Here is a 15059-nt window from a genome sequence, read left to right as displayed (position 1 = left end):
TCCGGACGCGGAAGCCCTTGCGGCTTTCAGGCACAGTGTCCGGGACGAATGGCTTGCACGTCACCTCGGCCAAGAAGGACCTAAATCCATGACAGCCCTCACTGCTCTGATGACCCGCTTTTGCGCAGGAGAAGACAGCTTGCTCGCTCGTAGAAGCAACAGCACCAGCGACCCAGCCACTTCCGAAATCCGAGACGACAATGGCAAACCACGACGAAGCAAATACAACAGTCGCAATGATAATGAAAGATCACGCGACACAGCAGTCAACGCTAGATTCAGCAATCCCAAGCCCGGCCAAAGGAAGAAGCCATTCAAGGCGAAACAAGACGAACCATCCAACCTAGACAGGATATTGGACCGAGCCTGCCAGATTCACGACCACCCTAATAAACCAGCTAATCATACTAACAGAAACTGCTGGGTCATTAAACAAGCCGGCAAGCTCAACACCGAACACAAGGGGAGCAAGCCGCCAGGCGACAGGGATGATGGAGAGGTTCACCAACAAAGTACCGGGGTCAGAAGCAATTTCCGCTCGAGGATCAACCGCTCCCGGAGCGTAGCAGTCCGGCTTCCGCCGCCCACTCCGCACACCTGCAAAATATGTACCGCGCATACATCATTACGCACTTAAGATACCATGGGCATTGGCGGAAGCACAATACGGACAAGCCTGCAAGCATTCCAGTAACATTTTTTATTTATTTTCTTTTTATTTCTTCATTCACTATCCTTTAAAAACAGGTGACGAACAGGATAAACATCTGAAACTGGCTCTATCGGAGTCCGAATCCGTACACTCACCTAAAGGGACTATTTCCATCAAGGAATCTCCCCGCCGAGGACTGGCGGCGCACACGTGCGACAGGAGGTCCAAAATAACTTTTTGTAGACTGCACTCTCTATTTTTTGAGCCTGTACTATGCATGTTCCTCCGCTTCCGCCCCGAGCATGTCAAATAGCCGGGAGGATGGCTTTTATATATATCATAAGTAATCATTGGCATATCGCTCAGTTTCCAGTAAACAGTATCCAAACTAATCATCCGTGTTGTCTTGCCACTGAATACGGCTCCCATGGTTGTTTCACAGATATACCTTGGCATAACCTGCCAGGGGCTCGGTATGGGAACAAATGGGTTGCCAGCAAAAGCCCGAACAGCTCTACAGCGTACTTCGGCGTCGCAAGTTTGGCCTTATATGCATCAGCTCCGAATCATTGTCTTGGGTCAATAGTTGGGTTGCCCGGCTCCTGTGCTTGCTACCCTACGTTCCGCCCTATCGGCTAGGGTAGTAAAGGGAGAACTACTGCGATTGTGCTTCCAGTTCATCTGGTCAAGTACCTCAGTAGAGAAAGCCGAAAACTGACTGTCATGATGCGGCGAGAGCTGGTCAACCACTTGACGACTTACTGGAATCTTTAGCGATTCTCCGTATCACACGAGGAATCTTCTTCAGATCAAATATGTAAGGCACTTTACGCCGCATACATACCAGGGGCTATGTCGTAGCCCCACCATAAAACTCCTATGGCTAAGTGAAAGTGTTAACGCCTTATAGTCCGATTGCCTGGTTCGCCGCATTATCACCTCCTTCATGGACCAAGACGTTGGATAAAGAGTGATTAAATGCTTTCCCGAACACCCCCGTACTTCCTACGAGGGGGCTGAAGCCGACGACTGAAAAACTTTCAGATTGTATTAAAACGGCCGCACAGGAGGAATTCAAGCTTGCGGGCAAAACATAAAAATAGATTAACTATAAAATTGTCTTTTACAATTTCCATACACCTCACTCGAACATTATGTCTTTCGAGCACTGACCCGCTATCAAGCGGGCGGCCTCTAGGACGTCTTCAAAATAATGCTCCGGTTCCGGGCGGTCCTTGCCTTTGGGTGGACTCTTCGTCGCAACATCGATGGCCTTCATCTTCCCCCAGAATGTTTTGACTCGGGCAAAAGCCATCCGTGCACCCTCAATGCACGTTGACCGCTTCACATCATCGATACGCGGCACCGCATCAACAAGCCTCTGCACCAAACCGAAATAGCTATTCGGAACAGGCTCAGTTGGCCACAACCGGATTATGACATCCTTCATGGCAGCGCCGGATATCCTATAAAGTTCGGCCCATTGGGACATTTGTTCATTGAGCAACAGAGGGCGCTTTGATGCGCCAAACTGCGACCAAAAAAGCTTCTCCATTGCATATCCATCTCGCGCTTGGTAATACTGCGCCGCATCGGAAGAACTCCTCGGCAAGTCCAAGAACTCGTCCGGAGAACTCCACACTTGGTTAAGCTAAGCATAGTTCGGGTCACCGAACTTAGCCTGCAGCAGAAAGGGCTTTCCAGCCGCAATCTCCCTCGCATGCCGAACCTCCTCACGGGCTGCTCTGGATTCCGACCGCGCTTCTCTCACCTCTTGTAAGGCCTTGTCCAGATCAGCCGTTACGGCTTTACTCTCCTTCTCCAGAAATTCACAGCGGCCGGTAGCATTCTCCAGTTCGAGCATCATCGTGGATATCTTTTCCTCATCTGGCGCCGTGCAGCTTGTTCGGCTTTTAATTCAGCCGATGCCTTTTCGGCAGCAGCATTGCTACGCCGGGCCTGCTCCTTGGCCCGGGCCAGCTCCGCTCGAAGAACTTCAACGGCGGCAGCACCATCTGCAGCCATGCATATTCCCGCATCTAAATCTCAGCATCATGCTTATACCACAAAAATGTATGAGGATTGCTCCGAATACATACCTTGCGACTCGTCAAGACGCATATTGATTAAAGCAAGATCATCCCCTGCCACATCAAGCTTCCGCTGCACCTCGGCAATTTCCATGGTCCGGGATGTGGCCAAGGGGGAAGCAGCCTGTGTTCAAAGTTCATCAGGTTAGTCCTCAAACGATCCTTTTCGATCCTCCGTTTGCTTCCCATTGGAAGCCAACCCAAGTATCAGGGGCTACTACCTATACATAGGCGCATCTTTGCAAATGAAACATAGCTGAAAACATTATGTCACAAACCTCGAAGCCCTTCAGTAGGCTCATGAAGGCTTCATTTAATCCGCTCTTCGCGGACAAAATCTTCTCAATCACTGTACCCATTAAGGTACGCTGCTCCCTCGAGACAGATGCTTTCCGCAACATGTCCCGCAATATGTGCGGAGTCTCCGGGTCTCCGGAAGCCGCTCTAGGAGCGCGACCATCCTTTAAAGGAATCCGTTCACCCGTCTCCAGAATCGCTGTCGGCTGCGAGCTAGACAGTCCGGGGCCTTTGTTATCATCAGCCCCGGATTCCTGGAAGGTCGGAGATCCACCTTCGGGCACTGCCTCTTTTGTCCCCGGTGTAACTTGTTGATTAAGAGGGACCCTCCGCAACGACACTCCAGAGTTATCTGCCCTATCGGGCGAGGAGGTTCGAGGAGGCGTCTCACTCTCCATCATCTCTGGGAGGAGACTTCCCGAAGAAGAGGATTACCCAGAAAAACTCTGTGCCGACCTGTAAAAATGCATGAACGTGTTACGTATATCTTCGATTAACAGCAACGGAGCGAACGCTATCAAGGTACTCCGGATTCACTTACGGTTTGGCCGAGGGCTCGTCCCCTTGTTGGAGCTGTTCAACGGCATTGCCTTCCAAACCCAAGCCGCTCGACGGTGGCATCTTGCCCCTCTTGGAAGACCGCCCCTCCCAATATTCGGAGGCGGCCCTTTTCCTCCTGTTAGGAGAAGGGATACCGGATCCTTTTCCGCCTCTCTCTTCAGGCGAGGAAAGGTCGATTTCTCCGGACTCAGTGTCCGACCCACCTCCGGGACCAAGGTCCTCTTGGGCCTTCTCACTCTCCTCTTTACCCTCCCTTACCGGCGCCCGGCATGGTGCTGAGGCCAGCATCCTTATTAGCACAGGAGTAGCTGAGTCTTCGGGAAGGGGAGCCGGACACCTAATCCGTTCCACCTTCTTTATCCAGCCTTGCAAAAGGATGATACTGTCGGTATCTTGCCACTGGGTATCTAATTATAAGGTATTCGGCAAACGGGTACTTACCGGGGTATCCAGATGGTTACAATCTAGGCCAACATCTTCGGTGGTGTCCGGCCATTGCCTTCATTTCCCGAAGAATAATCTCCACATTCCTTCGTGCGTAGTGCCGAAGAAGTGCTGAAAAGTCCGTGGCCCTTCTGGATTGAACTCCCACATGCGGAGAGGCCGTCGCTAGCACGACAGGGTCCGACGAACTAGCATTACCTGAACGACGTTGGCTATATCGATGTCCTTCTCAATGAGGCTTCGGATGCGACTTTGTAGAGTTTGCACCTCGTTCGTTGATCCCCAGTCCAACCCCTTATTAATCCACGATGCAAGCTGAATTGGGGGGATGGATCGAAATGCAGGCGCAGCTGCCCACTTTGAGCCATGGGGCTCGGTGATATAAAACCACCCCTGTTGCCATAAATCGGAAGATTTGGCGAAGGATCCTTTCAGCCAAACAGCGCTAGCAAGCTTGCTCACTATGGCACCACCGCACTCTGCCTGCTCCCCCTCTAACACTTGCGGCTTCACATCGAAGGTCTTGAGCCACAAGCCAAAGTGCAGAGGAGTTCAGAGGAAGGCTTCGCACGTGACGATAAACGCCGAGATAAGAAGAATAGAGTCCGGGGCCAGATCATGGAAATCTAACCCATAATAGAACATGAGCCCTCGGACGAAGGGGTTGAGTGCAAACCCTAACCCGCGGAGGAAGTGGGACACGAACACGACCCTCTCGCCGGATCAGGGGGTGGGAATAACCTGCCCCTCGGCAGGAAGCCGATGAAGGATTTCTGCGGTCAGATACCTCGCCGCCCGAAGCTTGGCAATATCTCCCTCCGTGACAGAAGAAGCTACCCACCGGCCTTGACGGCTGGATCCGGACATGATTGGGGTTTGTGGCAACTGAAATCCGGGTGTTGGAACTCGGAGGAGCAAGGGTTGAGGGAGAAGCAAGCGTGAAAGAGAAAGACGGGCCTGCGCCCCTATATAAAGGCTGCGAATATCAAACGTCTCCTCCTGGGTCTCAAAGCTTGCCTATTCCTAAGGAGTTGTACCCAAGCGACGGTTGGTTTACCCACGTCCGGGTTGACAAGAATCCCCTAAAAACGGGGAGACACGATCTCCGCTTGGATAAGACATGCCCATAAAACCACGTCTCGAGACGTGGGGCGACGGGCCAGCTAACGGTTCGAATATAATGGCCGAGCAGGCACTATGTCGTATTACCAAAAGGTTGCCAGCGGATTGAACTCGTGAAATATTATATCCTCTGCAATTGTGTATACAGATCCGGATACAATCATTACATCTGAAGACTATCTTGGAGTTCGGGAAGGGGAACCCGCCTTGCAATGCCGGAGACAATCTGCGCGCCGGACTCCTTGTCATTGAAGCCAGGTTCAGGGGCTACTGAGGGAGTCCTGGACTAAGGGGTCCTCGGGCGTCCGACCTGTTATCCATGGGCCGGACTGATGGGCTGTGAAGACATGAAGGCCGAAGATTGTACCCGTGTCCGGATTGGACTCTACTTGGCGTGGAAGGCAAGCTTGGCGACCGATTATGAAGATTCCTTCTTATGTACTCCCTCCGTTCCGAATTACTTGTCTTAGATTTGTCTAGATACGGATGTATCTAGCACTAAAATGAGTCTAGATACATCCATATCTAGACAAATCCAAGACAAGTAATTTAGAACGGAGGGAGTAACCGACTGTATGTAAACCCTAGATCCCCCCGGTGTCTATATAAACCGGAGGGGTTAGTCCGGAAAGGACACACACATTACCATAGTCATATAGGCTAGACTTCTAGGGTTTAGCCATTACGATCTCATGGTAGATCAACTCTTGTAATACTCATATTCATCAAGATCAATCAAGCAGTAAGTAGGGTATTACCTCCATAGAGAGGGTCCGAACCTGGGTAAACATCGTGTCCCCCGTCTCCTGTTACCATCGATCCTAGACGCACAGTTCAGGACTCCCTACCCGAGATCCGCCGATTTTGACACCGACATTGGGGACACGAGAGACTCTTTGTTATTTGGTTGCAGGGTTGCTTGAGAGAGACCATCTTCATCCTACGCCTCCCACGGATTGATAAACCTTAGGTCATCCACTTGAGGGAAATTTGCTACTGTCCTACAAACCTCTGCACTTGGAAGCCCAACAACGTCTACAAGAAGATGGTTGCGTAGTAGACATCAATAAACTCAAGCAATATGATATAAACCCCATCTTTTTATCCTCGATGGCAACAATACAATAAGTGTCGTTTCCCCTTCTGTCACTGGGATCGAGCACCGCATGATTGAACCCAAAGCTAAGCACTTCTCCCATTGCAAGAAAGATCAATCTAGTAGGCCAAACCAAACTGATAATTCGAAGAGACTTGTAAAGATAAAAATTCATACATAAAAGAATTCAGAGGAGATTCAAATATTGTTCATAGATAATCTTGATCATAAACCCACAATTCATCGGATCTCGACAAACACACCGCAAAAAAGAGTTACATCGAATAGATCTCCGAGAGAATCAATGAGAACTTTGTATTGAGATCCAAAGAGAGAGAAGAAGCCATCTAGCTAATAACTATGGACCCGAAGGTCTAAGGTAAACTACTCACACATCATCGGAGAGGCTATGGTGTTGATGTAGAAGCCCTCCGTGATCGATGCCCCCTCCGGCGGAGTGCTGGAAAAGGCCCCAAGATGGGATCTCACGGGTATAGAAGGTTGCGGCGGTGAAAATAGGGTTTCGTCGTGCTCCTCGATGTTTTTGGGGTATAAGAGTATATATAGGCGAAGGAAGTCGGTCAGGGGAGCCACGAGGGGCCCACGAGGGGGGAGGGCGCGCCCAGGGGGCAGGCGCGCCTCCCTGCCTCGTGGCTTCCTCGTGTGTTTCTTGACGTCCACTCCAAGTCCTCTGGATCACGTTTGTTTCAAAAATCACGCTCCCAAAGATTTCATTCCGTTTGGACTCCGTTTGATATTTCTTTTCTATGAAACACTGAAATAGGCAAAAAACAGCAATTTGCACTGGGCCTTGGGTTAGTAGGTTAGTCCCAAAAATAATATAAAAGTGTATAATAAAGTCCATTAAACATCCAAAACAGAATATATAATAGCATGGAACAATCAAAAATTATAGATACGTTGGAGACGTATCAGCGGTGGGTGCTAGTGCCCGCACCGCCAGACCAGACGCGCACGCGGGAATCGGAGGTGCGTGCCGCCCTCCACGCGAGGCAGCGGGCAAGGGAGATAAACGCAACAGAGAAGTCTGTGCGCCGTCGCCGCAGGTTGCCGACAGAGCCCGGCGAGGACGAGGCGGCTCCTCGCTTGGGTCCACTGCCGGTCGCTTACGACGGCGGAGACAGACGCTCGACGGCTCCGTCAGAAGAACGCCAAGGCATTTTGGCTTGCCATTGAGTAGTCTGAGCGCGAGGCAGCGGCGGAGGCGGCCCGGCTGACGAAGCTCAAGCAGCAGCAGGATAGGGCCGTCTGGCGGCTCAAAGGGTTGATCGTCCTCTCCGACTCCGAATCCTCTGACGGCGATGGCCACGGCGCCTCATCCGACGACTCGAACGATCCTCCACAAGCGGCCGACGCCTACCGTAGCGTCGTCGGCCGGAAGGGGAAAGGATCGACGAGGAAGTGGTGAAGATCCGTTTTCTCCATCTTAATTTCAAGCTTTTAGATGTAGTTTGAACTTGTCCGTCGTATTATGTGTACTTTGGCTATCTTTTGAAGATCCGATTGTGATCCTTTGGTGAACGGATTGTGCATTTATATGCCTGCTCATGATCTACGTAGTTTTTATCAACGTTGCATGGATCTTCACCACTTCCTCGTCGATAGGATATAGGAGATCGGATACGAGATACGTGGATGTAGACAATGATATTTGAGGAATGATTAGCGAATGCCTGCAAATGCACCCAGGCACGCCAGCGGGCGTTTGAAAGGCCGGATTTGCCATGTCTGGCTGGTTGTAGATGCTCTCAAAGATGCATTTGGAGCATCTCCAAGGGCATACTGGCTGGTGTGTTCAGCTATTCATGTTGATGAGTATTTGAAATAAGAAGAGAAATAAGACGAGAAGGGCATACCCATGATCCCATCTTCGATCAGTCCGCGGGCATGCAGACTAGTGATAAGTATGGCAGAAGTTCATTACCCACTCTGTTTTCAAATATAAGTCTTTGTAAAGATTTTATTATAGACTACATACGAAGCAAAATAAGTAAATCTATACTCTAAAACATATCTATATACATCCGTATATGGTTAATAGTAAAATCTCCGCAAAGACTTATATTTAAGAACGGCAGGAGTATATTGCATTTGTAGGTTCTTTTTTAAGGTAAACTTGGGCAAGTTGAAGTCGAAGACCAGGATGCGGCAGTCAAGGACAGGCTTATGGCGCTCAGATTTCGACGTATTTTCTCGGCAGCACAAGAGATTTCCTGTGGCAAGCGAAAAGAGTTGCCAAAAATTTCGACGTAGCACCAGCAGACAGCAGTGCTCCAAGTCGCACTGCCATGCGGGGCCCATCCGTCCGGGTCCCCGGAGATATCGCGAGGCGTATGGCGACCGCGCACGTGGCGCGCGCCTCATCCACGCATCCCCTCCCGCGCGCGCCCGGCTCCACGCCGCCGCCCCGCGCGCCGTCCGATCTTTGCATCTCGCGACCTCCCGCCCGTCCGATCGCCCCGCGCCGGCTCGTGGCCGCCGTTGCTCGGCCAACCGCCGACGTACGTGTCCGGCCTCCGCATATATGGAAGGGGACGGCCGGCAGCAGAGCAGAGCACCGCATCGCATTGCTTCCACACGATCGGACCGAGCCGAGAGATTCTGGACTGTTCCACACGATCCATGACGTCCACGGTGACCACGCCCACGCCCAGCCGCCCGCTCCCGGCGGGGCCCCAGCGCCGCCGGTACCGGCCCACCGTGCTCGCCATCGCCGGCGGTAGCAAGCCGCCGCGGCGCCGTGCACCGGCCGCGGCCACCAGCTGCGCGGCGCTCGCGGCGCCCGAGAAGCAGAGCACGGCCACCGCCAAGCTGTCCACTTCGCCCGCGCCGGCTCAGGCGTCCGAGGGCACGGACTACGACGAGGTGGCCGCCACGCTGGAGACGCTGTACAAGCTGAGCCCCGTCATCGTGGAGGAGGACGAGAAGAGGAGCAAGAAGCAGGCGGCAACCAAGAAGAAGAGGAAGCAGGGGAGGACGAAATCGGCAGCGACGACGACGACGGCGACGCCGAGGAGGACAGTGGTGGTGAGGAGCCAGCGGCGCCGGCGGATGGACCTGGGGAAGAGGGTGGAGATGCGCGATCTGGCCGCCGGCAGGGAGGACGAACACCGGGATGGGGAGCGCGCGTTCGAGGAGGCGCTGCTGCGGGAGCACGCCGTGTCGACGGACATGGGCAGCCTCGACTGGAGGCGGATGAAGATCCCGCCGGTGCTCTCCGCCGCGCAGAGCGCCCGCCTCTTCAAGATCATGCAGCCCATGAAGGTAATCAACCACCGATCCATCTAACTCTCTTCTTGATTTGATTTGATCTAGGAAGAGAAATTGGTAGCTGATCCAAGAAGTCGCTAGCTGAATTTGGGTGCTAAACTGAATTACTGACACACATTTCAGGCCATTTTGGAGGTGCAAGAGAACCTGCGGAACGAGCTGCAGAGCGAGCCGACGGACGCAGAGGTCGCCGAGGCCATGAACATGCCGGTGCAGCGGCTACGGCGGCTCCGCGACGTCGGCCGGGCGGCGAGGAACAAGCTCATCAAGGTAAGCAACAACACTGCCATTGATCACTCTGTACTTACTGTTGTACCAATGCTCTGAAAAATAGATGGAATCCAACTGAAAATTTGGGGGTGATTGCAGCACAACCTACGGCTCGTCCTGTACGCGATCAACAAGTACTACCCGGACATGACCGGCGACGAGAGGTTCGCCGACCTGTGCCAGGCCGGCGCCAACGGGCTCATCACGGCCATCGACCGCTTCGAGCCCAAGCGCGGCTTCCGCATCTCCACCTACGCGCTCTTCTGGATCCGCCACTCCGTCGTCCGCGCCATGACGCTCTCCAGCTTCACCCGCTTCCCATTCGCCATGGAATCGGTAATGTCTTCAGTGTTTTACACATTCTGTTTGTGTTTGTCAGAGATAGAAATGCTGAACTGTTGTATTACTTTTATCGTCCAGGAGAGACAAGAGATCAACAGGGCTCGGGAGGAGCTGTCGTTCGAGCTCGGGAGGGCGCCGACGGACGAGGAGACGATGAAGAAAGTGGGGCTGTCGCCGGCGAGGTACCGCGACGTGGTGCGGATGACGAGGCCGACCTACTCGCTCCACTCGCGGAACCGTGTCACGCAGGAGGAGCTCATCAAAGAGGTCACCGACGTCGACGCCATCGGGGTCGACACCCACAAGCACAACCGCCTCCTCCGCCTCGCCATCGACGACCTCGTAAGCACAAACAACAACATCAACATATGCATGTCTTTGGTTTCTCGTTGTTGACTGATGATCATGTGATGGATGGTGCAGCTGGATTCGCTGAAGCCCAAGGAGAGCGTGGTGATCAGGCAGAGGTTCGGGCTGGACGGCAGGGGGAGGCGCACGCTGAGCGAGATCGCCGGCAACCTGAGGATCTCGAGGGAGATGGTGCGCAAGTACGAGCTCAAGGCGCTCATGAAGCTCAAGCACCCCACCCGGGTCGACTACCTACGAAGATATATGTGAAATTATCTTTATATATCTCGGTCGCGCACGTGCATATAGTACATTGCAAGATGGCATAGACTCATCATTGATTCCGTATTTCGGACATGTATATAAGTCTGTATATACGAGTGAGGTTGTATATATAATATTTGATTTAGACCTCGCGCTGATGTAATTCGTAGCACGCAGAAAAGAAAATGGTCTCTGGTATTATTTAAACTAATAAATCATTTTGCATTACCTATTTACAGTATGGGGTGGATTTAAAGTTTGTAATACCACTTGAATACACCTTCTCAACTTATAAAACCATTTTCAATTAACCTACGCAAATCGTTGCAAAAAACAAATTAACCTACGCAAAACCAGTTGATTCAGCCTGCTCTCAATATCACTTCATGCCTCGATTCCGTATCATCCACTATGCAGATGACACTGTCATGACCGTTCCTGCATGTGAAAGACAATGGCAGCACATAAAGAACCCACTCCTCCATTTTGCATCCTACACTGGTTTGAAAGTGAACTCTAAAGTCTATTATGGTGCCAATTAAATGACTTTAGTTCTTTTCGCAAAAAAAAATGTCTTTAATCTGCAAAAAAATTAATGTCCAAAAAAAATAATGTCTTTGATCACGTAATGCAAACCCTTGCTCAATCTTCTGGATGTATGTTGGGCTCCTTCCCTTTTACCTATCTTGGACTTCCCCACTCAACATTGTAAAGCTAAAGACATAAGAATTTGTCCATGTCCCGCTTGGCTAATTTCACCCCATAAAGACTTAACTGGATGATCGAACTTCTTATCATGTGGGGTGAAATTACAGCTTGTGAAATCAGTGCTATGCAGTTTACCCATTTACTACATGTGCACTCTGTCCCTACCACTTTTAGTTTCTTAGAAGATTAATAAATACTTAAGGCACTGCTTTTGAAGAAAATATGACATGGAGGATAGAGGGACTGCTCTCTTCTCTTGGGACAAAGTGTGCAACCCAAAAGGTCAAGGTGGTCTTGCAGTTCCTCACATTGCACTTCATAGCAAAACTCTTGTGATCAAGCACCTTTACAAATTCTTTAATAGATATATGAGCTGCCTTGGGTCAACCTCATTTGGGAATCATATTATAGTGATGCCCCCCCCCCCCCCCCCCCCGCGCGACAGACTTGTTGGATCATTCTAGTGAAAATCTTCGATTAAGGTTATTCCTAACTAGAAAGGTATGGCGCTTGCACTATTGGATAGGGTAACACGTTCGACCTCCGGGAAAATTAGGGATGGCAATGGGTAGGGTATGGGCGGGTACAACCTCCTTCTGCCCAAACCCATACCCATCAAAACTTTCTATACCCACCCACTTCAATACCCATGGGCATAAATTGATACCCATGCCCATACCCATCGGGTATCCTGTACCCAATGGGTACCCAGTGGGTACAATATGTAACATTTAAATTTTCTAAAGGTAGAGAAATGAGTTTAAAAATCATGTGATAATGGGCAAGCGGTATAGCACTGACACGGCCTCCTCGTGTGGGTGGCCACTCAGAGGCATCAAGGGAGTATGAGCAACGGTTGGTAGAAGCCGACACAGTGGGAGGCGGTGGTGGAGTTGGGGATCGCTTGATAGAGAGATGGACAACAATCCAATAGAGAAGAGTCGATATTTCATATTTTTGAGGAGTCACATAGGACGTACGAGGTGTGGCGATCAAGTGATTACGGGCCTAGCTATGAGCTATGGACGCTTTAAGTAATTTGAGATTTAGGGTTGGGTTATAGGAGTTGGATGTTGACCCACATACCATAGGAATTATTTTCATTTCTTGTTATCTTCTGGGTATCCATTGGGTTACCCATGGGCATAAGTTCATACCCATGCCCTACCCATCTATTTTGCGGGTATGGATACCCATTACCCGTGGGTATAAAATCTCTTCAAGTCTTGCACATGCCCATTGTTTTCGGGTAGGGTACCCGCGGGTACCCATACCCATGGGCAAAACTGCCATCCCTAGGGAAAATTCATGGCAAGATCACTCCTTCAAAGATAAATACATTAAAATTTACTCCTTCTCTGGCAGAAGCAACATAAACCTCTAGAATTCCATGTCAGCACCCAATCACAAAGATCACTTGATTTTTCAGTCCCATTTCATGTAGGAGATATGCCCTAGAGGCAATAATAAATGATATTATTTATCTCCGAGTTCATAATTATGTTTATGTTCCATGCTATAACTGCAATGATTCTCGAGTCTGCAATATCCACGAGGCTCGGAGGAAGACTCATATGCACGTGTGGAATAATAAACAGTAAGAAGTATTCCTAGTCTGGCCTCTAAGACTAGCTCAAGTGTTGCATGATGGTTCTGTTTTCCTGATCATGGGCATGTCTATGCCAGCAATTTTGAGGGCACGATGTTAAGATAACATTTGTGTTGAATCGACCCGGATTGATGTTATGCTAAGAGATTCATTTGTCACAAGTTAATGGTACATAACACATAGATGGTTAACGTTTGGATGATTCCTTAGACCATGAGAGTATCGAGTTTCTTCATGCTTGCTTCATGAACTTTGGGGTTTGTTAAATGTCATCCGTAAATGGGTGGCTATTACGGCGGCTTACGGGTTCATGGAAAAGTGTGTCAAGTAACTTGATAGCTCAAGATTGGGATTTGCTCCTCCGACGATGGAGAGATATCTCTGGGCCCTCTCGGTGTTACGGTATCCATCATCGTCTGGCCAGACACTTTGTGATTTGATCACGGGGATGCCGGAACACGATAACGAGAAAAGAGAACGATACCGGTAACGAGGTAACTTGCATGGTGGACAAATTGTTTGTCCACGAGGATGCAATAAATCTCACCTCGGGTGTTTGTGACATATCGCGAAGCAACAGGAATAGCTCACTGCAACTGGAGGTTCACTCGAATATTTATTCGTGTGGGTATAGGGGTCAATATGGGTGTACACGGCTCCGATGTTGATCATTGATCGGAAGGGGTTCCGGGTCATGTCTATACTTCACCGAACCTATAGGGTCACACGCTTAAGGGTCATCTATCTGTTGAATACTAGACAGGGAGTCTGAGAGAAAATCACCGAAAAAGTTTCGGACACCGAAAAGTTTCGGACAGCGGAAAAGTTCCGCAGAAAGAGGTCATCAGATGAGTTTCGATGAAACTGAAAAGTTGTTTCAGGGGATACCATAAAGTCAAATTGGTTTCGGCACATGCCTGATAATTCTTGGAGGGTGCCAGAATCATTCTGGAAGCTTTCTGGAATTTTCCGGGATAATAACCGGATATGCTCTGGAGCTGCCGGAACCACTTCAGATGCTTTTCGCAGATGAAAATCACTAAACCGGAATTGTTTCGGAATGCGTTGAAAATAATTTTGGTGGGTACTGGAAATGTTCTAAGCCCACATAAATATTTTCAGTTCGAACAGACGCTGAAAAATATCGTCGTGAATAGTGAAAGTGCTTTTTGGGATATTTTATGGTGAGTTATCTTTTGGGATATTTCCAAAAGGCTTCTAGAAGGGCTTGGGGGCCAAGCATGCTCCTCATGGGGGTCCCCCAAGGGGGTTGGCCGGCCACATGTGTGGGGCTCCATGGAGCTCCACTTCACTCCCCATTATGCCCTTCATGTGTGACATTTGCATGGGCATTTTGGGTTTTTGTGAGCCATCCCTACCCCTTGGCTTTCCTATAAATAGAGGAGGAGTGGGCAGCCCAAACCTCATCCCTTCTCACATACAAGTGCCATGCAATGATCTGGCTTCTCTCTCCCTCCCCGCGAAATAGTTTCGTAGAGCCGAAAGGTTGTCTGGGTTCCGGCAGGAACTAGTTCTGGACGGCGAAGCCCTGCCGGATAGATGACACCGTATGTGTGCAACTCTGTAGAGAGATCGTAGTTTAGGTCTTAGTTCGTGAGTGCCTCCCGAAGGGCTGTCCGTGTGACCATCCGAGTTTCGAAGGTCCTTCCGAAGGGCTGTCCGAGTGACTGTTCCAGTTTCGAAGGTCCTCCCGAAGGGCTGTCCGCGACACCATCCGGGTGGGGCTGTTCGACCGCCTCCCGGAGGGCTGTCTGAGTAGCAGATGAGGGTATACATCCTCGCGGTTGGGAGGTTGTAAATCCTAGCTGCGGGGATCTGCACCGCCGATCGTCATCGACTCTACTTCCCGCTGCGCTACGAGTCGGTAACGAAAAAGATCAAACCATGTATGCAGTCTCCATAGTGGTCCTGGGCTGGTGCGTAGGTTGGAAAAATTTTGTTTTC

General features: G+C 50.4%; 1 protein-coding gene across 1 annotated transcript; it reads left to right on the top strand.

Annotated features, from left to right (window-relative positions):
• The first annotated feature begins 8749 nt into the window (after positions 1-8749).
• On the top strand, positions 8750-10992 carry LOC109762111 (RNA polymerase sigma factor sigE, chloroplastic/mitochondrial). Its single transcript, XM_020320931.4, has 5 exons — positions 8750-9547; positions 9677-9823; positions 9923-10159; positions 10244-10507; positions 10589-10992. The coding sequence occupies exons 1-5, from the start codon at positions 8906-8908 to the stop codon at positions 10781-10783; spliced, it is 1485 nt and encodes a 494-aa protein (XP_020176520.1). The 5' UTR covers positions 8750-8905; the 3' UTR covers positions 10784-10992.
• The last annotated feature ends 4067 nt before the right edge of the window (positions 10993-15059 follow it).

Source organism: Aegilops tauschii, chromosome 1 (genome assembly GCF_002575655.3).
Source record: "Aegilops tauschii subsp. strangulata cultivar AL8/78 chromosome 1, Aet v6.0, whole genome shotgun sequence".
Classification (NCBI taxonomy): domain Eukaryota; kingdom Viridiplantae; phylum Streptophyta; class Magnoliopsida; order Poales; family Poaceae; genus Aegilops; species Aegilops tauschii.
Note: the sequence above shows the minus strand (reverse complement) of the source record. Positions and strands in the feature narration are given on the sequence as shown.

What these genes read in the sequence shown, in the direction of transcription:
- LOC109762111 (XM_020320931.4), top strand. Translation starts at nt 8,906, where the DNA reads ATGACGTCCACGGTGACCACGCCCACGCCCAGCCGCCCGCTCCCGGCG. An exon ending in AGATCATGCAGCCCATGAAG is followed by an intron (nt 9,548 to 9,676) that starts GTAATCAACCAC and finishes CACACATTTCAG; the next exon opens with GCCATTTTGGAGGTGCAAGA. An exon ending in TCCCATTCGCCATGGAATCG is followed by an intron (nt 10,160 to 10,243) that starts GTAATGTCTTCA and finishes TTTATCGTCCAG; the next exon opens with GAGAGACAAGAGATCAACAG.